The sequence below is a fragment of the Pristiophorus japonicus genome, chromosome 3 (genome assembly GCF_044704955.1).
Source record: "Pristiophorus japonicus isolate sPriJap1 chromosome 3, sPriJap1.hap1, whole genome shotgun sequence".
Lineage (NCBI taxonomy): Eukaryota > Metazoa > Chordata > Chondrichthyes > Pristiophoridae > Pristiophorus > Pristiophorus japonicus.
In genome coordinates, this window is record NC_091979.1 from 64,124,822 (window position 1) to 64,135,696 (window position 10,875).

At 44.7% G+C, this 10,875-nt stretch overlaps 1 protein-coding gene across 1 annotated transcript in view; it reads right to left on the reverse strand.

The window, feature by feature from the left end:
* Nucleotides 1–10,273, reverse strand: part of LOC139253887 (histamine N-methyltransferase-like) — a 48,968-nt gene extending 38,695 nt beyond the window's left edge. Inside the window, exon 1 of the mRNA XM_070873601.1 lies at nucleotides 10,137–10,273. Within this exon, the coding sequence (XP_070729702.1) occupies nucleotides 10,137–10,273 (137 nt within the window). The remainder of the gene's footprint in view (nucleotides 1–10,136) is intronic.
* Between the last annotated feature and the right edge of the window lie 602 nt (nucleotides 10,274–10,875).

Below are 10,875 nucleotides of genomic sequence, written 5' to 3' on the forward strand. Positions count from 1 at the left end.
TGTAACAAATTGCTTTTCTAACCCACAGCTTTGTATGTCTTCTTTTTAACATGCAAATGCCCAGCACTAACTTTGTAAATCTCCAAAGCAATTGACATCAAAGTATTTGAACTATTTTACCTACTAATCAAGAAGAAATTGTTTCCCTTTTTTATTTTTCTGTCACAAACACAATGACAGAAATAATAATCCATTTATGTAATAAAGGCTATTAAATCTAGAATAAATGTAGAATTTCTATCCAATGACAAACTTGCTTTGTCCAATTTTTGGGTAACAGTTTGGCTAAGATACTCCAGTGGACTAAAGCCTTCTGTGAGCTTCCTCCTTCTGCCCCTTCTCTCTGGAGTTGCAGATTTCTGGACTTCTGCCTGCTCCTCCTCCTCCTCTTCTACACACAATGCCATACCAATCACCAAATCCAAAATGCCACTGTGATGTTTTCCAGAAACCCCTGGTCAACATTCCAGTGCCAACTCAGCCAATAACTTTTTGGAAAGATTAATTTCAGCTCAAACAGCCAACACAGCAAAAATAGTAAAATCAGCAGACTGGCAGTCAAAATGACTAGGCTGGTGACTTACTTGAGAGCAGATGATGATCCTTTAAAATAATGCTGGAAGTGTGGGAAGGGAGGACCTTGAGACAATCACTATCTCTAGGGGGGTAGTGCTGGACAGGCTAATGGATCTCAAGGTAGACAAGTCCCCTGGTCCTGATGAAATGCATCCCAGGGTATTAAAAGAAATGGCGGAAGTTATAGCAGATGCATTCGTTATAATCTACCAAAATTCTCTGGACTCTGAGGAGGTACCAGCGGATTGGAAAGCAGCTAATGTAACGCCTCTGTTTAAAAAAGGGGGCAGACAAAAGGCAGGTAACTATAGGCCGGTTAGTTTAATATCTGTAGTGGGGAAAATGCTTGAAGCTATCATTAAGGAAGAAATAGTGGGACATCTAGATAGGAATAGTGCAATCAAGTAGACGCAACATGGATTCATGAAGGGGAAATTATGTTTAACTAATTTACTGGAATTCTTTGAGGATATAACGAACATGGTGGATAGAAGTGTACTGATGGATGTGGTGTATTTAGATTTCCAAAAGGCATTCGATAAGGTGCCACACAAAAGGTTACTGCAGAAGATAAAGGTATACTGAATCAGAGGAAATGTATTAGCATGGATAGAGAATTGGCTGGTGAACATAAAGCAGAGAGTCGGGATAAATGGGTCCTTTTCAGGTTGGAAATCGGTGGTTAGTGGTGTGCCACAGGGATCGGTGCTGGGACCACAACTGTTTACAATATACATAGATGACCTGGAAGAGGGGAAAGAGTGTAGTGTAACAAAATTTGCAGATGACACAAAGATTAGTGGGAAAGCGGGTTGTGTAGAGGACACAGAGAGGCTGCAAAGAGATTTAAATAGGTTAAGCGAATGGGCTAAGGTTTGGCAGATGGAATACAATGTCGGAAAATGTGAGGTCATCCACCTTGGAATAAAAAACAGTAAAAAGGGAATATTATTTGAATGGGGAGAAATTACAACATTCTGCGGTGCAGAGGGACCTGGGAGTCGTTGTACATGAATCCCAAAAAGTTAGTTTGCAGGTGCAGCAGGTAATCAGGAAGGTGAATTGAATGTCGGCCTTCATTGCGTGAGGGATGAAGTACAAAAAACGGAAGATCATGCTGCAAATGTACAGGGTATTGGTGAGGTCGCACCTGGAGTACTGCATGCAGTTTTGGTCACATTATTTAAGGAAGGATATACTAGCTTTGGAGGGGTTACAGAGACGATTCACTAGGCTGATTCCGGAGATGAGGGCGTTACCTTATGATGATAGTTTGAGTAGACTGGGTCTTTACTCGTTGGAGTTCAGAACGATGAGGGGTGATCTTACAGAAATATTTAAAAGAATGAAAGGGATAGACAAGAGAGAGGCAGAGAGGATGTTTCCAATGGTCGGGGAGAATAGAACTAGGGGGCACAGCCTCTATTTAAAACCGAGTTGAGAAGGAATTTCTTCTCCCAGAGGGTTGTGAATCTGTGGAATTCTCTGCCCAGGGAAGCAGTTGAGGCTAGCTCATTGAATGTATTCATATCACAGATAGATGGATTTTTAACCAATAAGGGAATTAAGGGTTATGGGGAGCGGGCGGGTAAGTGGAGCTGAATCCACGGCCAGATCAGCCATGATCTTGTTGAGTGGCGGAGCAGGCTCGAGGGGCTAGATGGCCTACTCCTGTTCCAAATTCTTATGTTCTTCCCAAATATTCCCACCCACAAATGGTGAGTCGATTGTAGAACTGACGAACAGCATGCTAAAGTTGTTGGAAATGGCATTTGGGGTCTTAAACAAGTACAGGACCCTCATTTGCATACATTAAACCGGCACCCATCGATTTCAGGCAGATGCGCTGGATACCCATGAGGTGGCCCGAGCCAAAATGGCTTCAGTGCAGAATGGGCGGGTGAGACCACATCCAGATTTTTAAGCTTAAACAGGCGGATGCCCACTGAAAATCGACCCCTTTGTGTTTAAAGCCAATGATACAAATACTGAGCAAGGTTTAACTGACAGAGAAAATGTAGAATTTATTAAGTTGGTTGTTAACTGAGTTCTAGCAAAGACACCATAGAAATCATACTGGTTACTTGAACTATATTTTGTGGAATAAAATGCATTTTAGCCCTAACCACAAGTTTAAACTGCCCACTGCCCCTCATCCGACCATGCCTGCTCTTTGTTTTCCTCAATGAGCACTGGATCTTGTCAGTCGTGGCTCAGTCAGTCACACTCTCGCCTCTGAGTCAAAAGGTTGTAGGTTGAGGTAATTTGACTATGAACATGTGCCATCACAGCTAAACCCTGCTTCTGTCCTCACCCGTCTTCCTTAAACAGGCAATTTCCAGTCCCTGTATTGTTACCAGGAAGAGGAACAGAAAGCCTGACTGATTTATGTCTTCCCTTCATAGCCCAAGTCTGCTAAGGCCAACTGTAATGACCCTAGTTTTGTCAGCTATGTCTCAGTTGGTAGCACCATCGCCTTTGAGTCAGAACGTTGTGGGTTCAAGTCCCACTCCAGAGATATGAGCACAAAAATCTGGTCTGACACTCCAGTGCTGAGGGAGTGCTGCACTGGCAGAGGTGCTGTCTTTTGGATGAGACACTAAACCAAGGGCCTATCTGCCCTCTCAGGTGGACGCAAGAGGCCCCAGGTCTCTATTTCGAAGAATAACAGGTGAGTTATCCCAATGTCCTGGCCAATATTTATCCCTCAATCAACATCACAAAAGCAGATTATCTGTTCATTAATACATTTCTGGTTGTGGAAGTTTCCTGTGTGCAAATTTGCTGCTGTACTTCCTATAGTACAACAGAGACCACACTTCAATATTTCTCATTGTTGTAAAGTGCTTTGAGACATTCAGAGGTGGTGAAAGATGTAATATAAATGCAAGTCTTTCTTTTTCTTTCAAACTTGATTTCCAAATTCCTGGATTCTCTAGACATCAAGGCTATGGGGGAGAAATTCACATCACATGCACCTCCCGTCAAGGGGCGCAAACAGGGGCTGAAACGATTTCTTGCCTGGGTCGTGGGGCCGCTACTATCTCCCGTGAAATTCCGCCGAGGCACAAACCGGCAGTGCCCGGCTAGCAGAGTGGAATTTTGGTAGCTCCCCGCGAAGCTGCCGTGGGCGATGTCCGCGCCAACCTCGTGGTCGTGAACCGGGTCACACTCTGCTCTCGGGATGAAAATTAAAGCAGAAGTGTGTGACACCTTTTTTTTTCAATGGCCGTGGCCTTGCATTGACAAATTCACGTGGTCTGTGCCGCAATGTTGCAGCCCGGTGCTCCACTCACCAATTTCAGACAAGGTGCAGGAAATCCAGCCTGGCCTCAGTTACCGCCCCTACCCTTCTACACTGGGCTGCTGTGTTTCTGATCTGCTGCTCAGTTGCTTAAATTTTAAAATAACTTTGTCTAGCTTACAACCCATCCCCCACAATTGTAAGAAATCATGAATCCGAAGAAACTACGAATTACAAAAGAAATAATGGTTTAATAAAAAGAAAAACTTGTGCAAGCTCAGCAAACACAGAGAGCTAAAGTTGTTATGAGGTCAAGGCAGAAACAGAGGCCTCCAAGGCATAGCTATGGTGATAAGAGATTTAGAAAGGAGCCTTAACGAAGTCAGCACAGATTTGTTAAGGGAAGGTCATATCTGACTAACTTGATTGAATTTTTTGAGGAAGTAACAAGGAGGGTCAATGAGGGTAGTGTGTTTGATGTAGTGTATATGGATTTCAGCAAGGCTTTTGATAAGGTCCCACATGGCAGACTGGTCACAAAAGTAAAAGCCCATGGGATCCAAGACAAAGTGGCAAGTTGGATCCAAAATTGGCTTAAAGGCAGGAAGCAGAGGATCATGGTTGATGGGTATTTTTGTGACTGGAAAGTTGCTCCAGTGGGGTTCCACGGAGCTCAGTACTAGGTCCCTTGCTTCTTGTGGTATACATCAATGATCTCGACTTGAATAGAACGCTGAAAGTTTCCCACACCCAGAATGCAGCCTGAAGCCATCGCTTCCTCACGGTGAACAAAGAGGTAATTGAGGCTTTCAAAAAATGCAAATACCCAACAGTTTCATCAGCCCATAAAAGCTGCACAGTGATTGATGTACTGTCAGATGGCACTGAAAATTTGGTTTCGCACCACACCCTTCAACATAAGCATTGGGCTTTATCTCTTCCAATCACCACACCCTCATGACAAGACTCTCAGTGTCAGCACTCACACACTTGCTGAATCTTTATGCTTCCTCCATTTCAGGCTGTGCTGAATCAAATTGTAAATAACCCGAATCAAGTTTACAAAAATAAAAGATGTCAGGAAGAAAAAAAAGAAAGACTTGCATCTATATAGCACCCTCCACGACCGCCGGACGTCCCAAAGCACGTCACAGAACCAATTTTCTTTTTTAAAGAAGTGTAGTCGCTGCTGAAACCCGGGAAACAAGACAGCCAACCAGCACACAGCAAGCTCCCACAAACAGCAATCGACAAAGAGCAGACAATCTGCTTTTTAGTGATGTTGATTGAGGGATAAATAATCCCTCTGGGGGGAACCCAGAGTCATCTGAAAGATAAAGAACACTCTGGATTTATATGGCGCTCTTCACGGCCGCCGGATGTCTCAAAGCGCTTCACAGCCAATGGAGTAGTTTTGGAGTGTAGTAACTGTTGTAATGTAGGACAGAGATGTGAGAAATACATGACACTATGGGCCATTCAGATCATTGGACAATATAGTAAACCGTTCCAAAGAAGGAAGGACTTGCATTTCTATGGTGCCTTTCATGTCCGCCGGACGTCTCAAAGTGCTTTGTAGCCAATAAAGTACTTTTGGAGTATAGTCGCTGTTGTAATGTGGGCGTGCAGCATGTAGAATTTACCAATATCTCGCAAAGATTCCAGATACCTTTCTCCTGCAGAGGAGAAGAATCCCTTTCTGGGCTTTTTAAATGAGCTTAAAGGGGCAGACGAAGCCTGCGGGGGATAAAAGGGGATGCATTCATGGAGACCCCCCCCCCCCTAAGTGTTTGGACTCATAGGAAAGGGAATTCAAAATGGACCTAAATTATAGAAGCTTGAGATCCCCTAAACATCTATGGGAAGGAGCATATCAATTTTAAGATTCTACAACATTTTGGCTGCGAAAAAGAGTTAACAAATACAGGAGGTGGGGCCAATGTCTGAAGCAAATTTGTGTATTAAGGACCCCAGGCTATTCACCCCCTAAGAGATAATCGAATTACCCAATCAAGCACAATGGAAATCATGGTCAGAAAAACTGGACAATCCTAAAACAATGCAAAACCAGTGATAACACATTCTCACACCCTAATCGAGTTACTGCTGACAAAGGAGACATTTGAAAATTAACGGACAGAACAGTTTAAACAGAGCCCAAGAGATTTGATGGGAGATAACGGAGCATTTTTTGGGGGATATATCTATCCCCCAGTTTTACAAGGAAAGACTAGCAGAACACAGAAACTAGCAGAAGACAGGAGAGAAGCAGAGCACAGACTGGAACACAGACACAGACAAGCAGCCTGCTTGCTCTACAGGGAAGAAATGGAATAGTGAAGGAAACTACCAGAACTCATCAGGAACTGACCGAGCACGAGGCCCATGAAACGGAAGGTTGTCAGCAACCAAATTGACAACCACTCTACAATCTACTTCTGAACGGCCATCGGGTGAGAAATTACCTAAAAGGACTAACTAAAACCAAAGAAAGTGGGTACTTATCCCATACATCCGAAACGCAACTTACCGCATCAACGGACGCACCCCAACGGAAGACTACGCAGTCCGAAGTCCTCTCCTCCGTCCGGGGTGCGGCTCGCCTAGAAGGCCAAGTACAGCGAACCCCAAAACCGTGATTCACCGGCAACTGTCTAAAGGGATTGGTGAGCATAGCCCCTGAACCCTCAGAGCTATAACTTAGTTAGTTAGGAGAATTGGGAGGGGGGAGGCTGGGATAACTTGTGTAAATGTATTTGCATTCTCCTCTTTACCCCATTTAGAGTTTAAGCTGTATTCTTTTCCCCACAGGCTGTAATTTGACATTTTATTCAATGTGTTGTACCCCTCAGTGTGTATTGGTCTGTGTGTGTTATTAAAGGTGTGCCTTTTACTTCTTTTTAAACACAATAAAGCCATATCTGCTTCCTACCTTGAAACCAATTGTCTGTCCAAGTCTGTCACATTCCCTTCATAATTCCAGTGTCAAGAACCAAGGGTGTGGGAGTGATTCGGAACTGCTCATATAAGGTCAGAAGGGAAAGCTGACCCCCTGCAAACCACCCCTTACAAGCAGCATACCATTGCAGGGAGCAGTGCCTGCTGCTGCAGGAGGGCGACGGCTGCGAAGCCAGGTCGCTGATTGCAATGCGGGCAGGCACAGCAGGAGGGGCGAAACAGCGGCAAGAGTTTGTAGAGGGAAATGACCAGGGCCAAGGAGAGGAGTGAGTTTGAGGCTCAGAAGAGGCGAGGGCCCAGGGGCAGCGCGGACCAGCCCACACTGCGATATGTGTGTGCACTAGGTCGGTGCAGCAGAGCAGGTCTCCAGTCGTCTTGGTTAATCCTTGCCACTGGACCAAGACCTAGCTCTGTCAAGCTGGTGTGCAACGGTCACTACACGTTAAAAAAATCCACACACAGGCATCTTCCACTCTTCAAGATGTAGTTCAGGATCTGGAATATTAGGTCCTTCATTGAAACACCTGTGAACTCATCCCTTTTTGGTGAGGAAGCAAGTCATCCTCGCTTCGAGGGACGGCCTATGAGACTTGAATATAGGGGATATGATTAAGAAGTTTGCAGATGATACTAAAATCGGCTGTGTGGTTAATAATGAAGAAAGTTATAGACTGCAGGAAGATATCAAATGGCCAGGTGGCAGAACAGTGGCAAATGGAATTTAATCCGGATAAGTGTGAGGTAATGCATTTGGGGAGAGCTAACAAGGAAAGGGAATACACATTAAATGTTAGGACACTGAGACGTGTAGAGGAACAAAGGGACCTTGGAGTGCATGTCCACAGATCCCTGGAGGTAGCAGGCAAAATAGATAAGGTAGTTAAGCAGGCATCCGGAATGGTTGCCTTTATTAGTCGAGGTAGAGAATACAAGAGCGGAAGTGGCATGGGGGTAGTTATGCTTGAACTGTATAAAACACTGGTTATGCTGCAACTGGAGTACTGCGTGTAGTTCTGGTCACCGCATTACAGGAAGGATATGATTGCACTGGAGAGGGTACAGAGGAGATTTACAAGGGTGTTGGCGGGTGTGGAGAATCTTTGCCATAAGGACAGATTGGATAGGCTGGCTTTGTTTTCCATGGAACAGAGGAGGCTGAGGGGAGACCTCATTGAGGTATATAAAATTATATGGGGCCTACATATAGTGGATAGAAAGGGCCTATTTCCCTTAGCAGAGGGGTCAACACAACCAGGGGCCATACATTTCAAGTAATTGGTAGAGGTTTAGAGGGGATTTGAGGGGAAATCTCTTCACTCAGAGGGTTATATGGGTCTGGAATTCACTGGCTGAAAGGATGTTGGAGGCAGAATCCCTCACCACATTTAAAAAGTACATGGATGTGCACTTGAAGTGCTGTAACCTGCAGGGGTTAGTGGGATTAGGCTGGCTATCCTCTTGTTGGCCGGTGCGGACATGATGGGCTGAAACGGCCTCCTTCCATGCTGTAAATTTCTATGATTCTATAAACAAGCTGTGTTTTGAAAGGGCAACAAGACATTCAGACAGAGAAAAGGTAGCAAATGACCTCATAAGTACCCTTTCCCATATGATTGGACAATTGAATGGGTAAAAGATAATTGATGCAAGGTATCCACCTGACCACCAAAATAGGGTATAAAAACGGGCAACGGAGAGAGAGAAACAGGCAAACCGAGGAGAGAGTTTCCTCAAGGTGGATATCATGCAGGCTTCAGTCTCACATCTCCGCCAGTGGGGACCTGTTCAGAAACCACATTCTGCCTCAACGTCCGTCCGTTCCGTTCCAGGGCCGTAGATCATTCTCATATGTCACGTGATGTATGCCTACTATATCTATCTCATTGCATGTAGTATCTGATTATGCTTAAACTGCACTGGGCCGAAATTGTCCGTTTCTATACAGCCTCTGGCCGCATGAAAGCAGCGGCCATGCATCAGTGCAGAATGACCACCGAGTCTCCATGGAGGGGTCGCCATTTTTTAAATTGCCCTTCCTCAGCTTTGGAGTAGTGTCCAGGATCGCTCCGCCCATTTTCCTGCTGGGGCATGCAACCGCCGATCAGTCAACAATTGGCGGGGGCCTCTTCCTGAAATTGCCCCTCGGGAAATTACCCATTTTCAAGAATTGCCCCATGGGAGCAGCCCCGCCGCTGGTCGGTGCCACTGACAGCTTTTGCTGTCGGTATACTATCTGTGGCTTGGCGGTGTGGCCACCCTTAAAGTGGAGGTGGCGCTGCCGACGATACCATGTTATTTTTTTTGTCGGCTGACTGCCAGATCAGGCTCACAAGGTCAGGCACTTGGGCGGTGGGAGCAGGAACTTATTTGGAGGGGTGGGGTGGGAGAAAGTCTTAGCCCACGAGAGTGAGCCCTGTCTGTTCCAAGTCAACTCTCTTCTGTCTGGATCGGCAGTGAGAATGGCTCGAATTACACTTTGGGAAGACACAGATTACATAGGCAGGGCGGTTCTAATTACACATTCCAGAGAAACAGCTGGGTGTGTCTTATCCTCCAAGGGACCAATCAGCAATCAGGTCATGTGATCAAGTGAACCCAATCAAAGCATTTTTCTGTTGCAGATAAAGCGTCCCCTCAAACCGGCTTTAGGCCCTGTACGACAGTTTCTTTCCCTTTCCCAATATGGCGGGTGGCGCACTTCCGTCTGGAAATGCGTGCGCTCTTCCGGCCCCTATATTGGGGGCTCATTAACTGGTTAGCACCCGAAAAACAGGCACTGCCGACCTGAATTTATAGGCTACAATCTTTTAACTCAGAGCAAGAGTGTTACAGGTGCAACGTCCCGACTCCGGAACTCTGAAAACCAGAATTGTCCAAAAACCGGACATTTTGCATATAGCTGATGGAGTCTTCCGGAATCCGGAATTATTGTCCGAAAACCTGACATTTTTGAGGCAAAACCCATAGTCCGGCATGGTTTCAGTCAAGAATTCCGGATTTCAGGCAAGAAAATCAAGTTTGAAATCTTAAATCCTTAACTGAATCTGCGCCGGATTTCTAGTTTTGCCGGATTTCAGACCTCGCCACTCAAAACCCGGCACGGATTCAGTTGAGCATTCCAGATTTCAGATTATTGATTTTCTAGTCTGAAATCCGGAAAACGGAATGGAGTCAGTCCTGAGGATTCGGAATTTCGAACGTTGTACCGATATCAACAATCACAAGCCGATGTATAAATAACAACAGAAAAACATTTATAAGTAACTAAACGTAGATGTCTACCATTAAGTTAAAACTTACATTGCTCATAGTCTTTACAGATTCCTCGGTTTTGAACAAAACACTAAACATGCTGTACCTGGCTACTATGTCTGGCAGCTTCTCATCAATGAATTTTTGCATGCACATATGTTCAGTGGAGCGGTCTAAGAAGAGGTTAAAAGTCTTCACATAATTGTTGAAATCTGAGGAGAGGGATTTCATAGATGACTCCATCTCTGGTTTCCTGCAGTTAAGAAAGGGTGACAATTCAGTTCACTCTCAATGTTGCTATCTGCCGAAATCAGGATGTAGACCTTGCCTTGAACAATTATTGCTCTAACTGCTTTAATCGTAAAACTTTGAAACACTCCAGTACTGTCCACAGCTAGCACACATTAACTCCCACCTGCCTGGCCCACTCAATTATCTTCCTCAACCTTAGCCTCCTTTCCATCAGCAGCCTCGATCTTCTTAATATATGTACCTACCAGCACCAGGCTCGCTTGTGAATTCTTAGTAAAACAAAATTAACACAAAACCTTTGAACCCATTATCTGCAGTTAAAAATTGAATAAGCACAGGAATGATTACTAACAATTTAGTTTCCACAAAGCTCCAATTAAAAGTTCTACCTAACAAATCTTTTCAATATAAGGCCACAGAAGTTGATCTCACATTGTGTAGTAACACTTAGGTGAGTACAATACTTATTGTGTGAAACCTAGAGAACGGAAAGCTCCTCAGAACACCAAAACTGTCAATGGATCGACTGTTGTTGGACCTCTGCCAAGATATTGTCTGCACTCAAGTAAAGCAACCTAAAATATTTGTGTTTG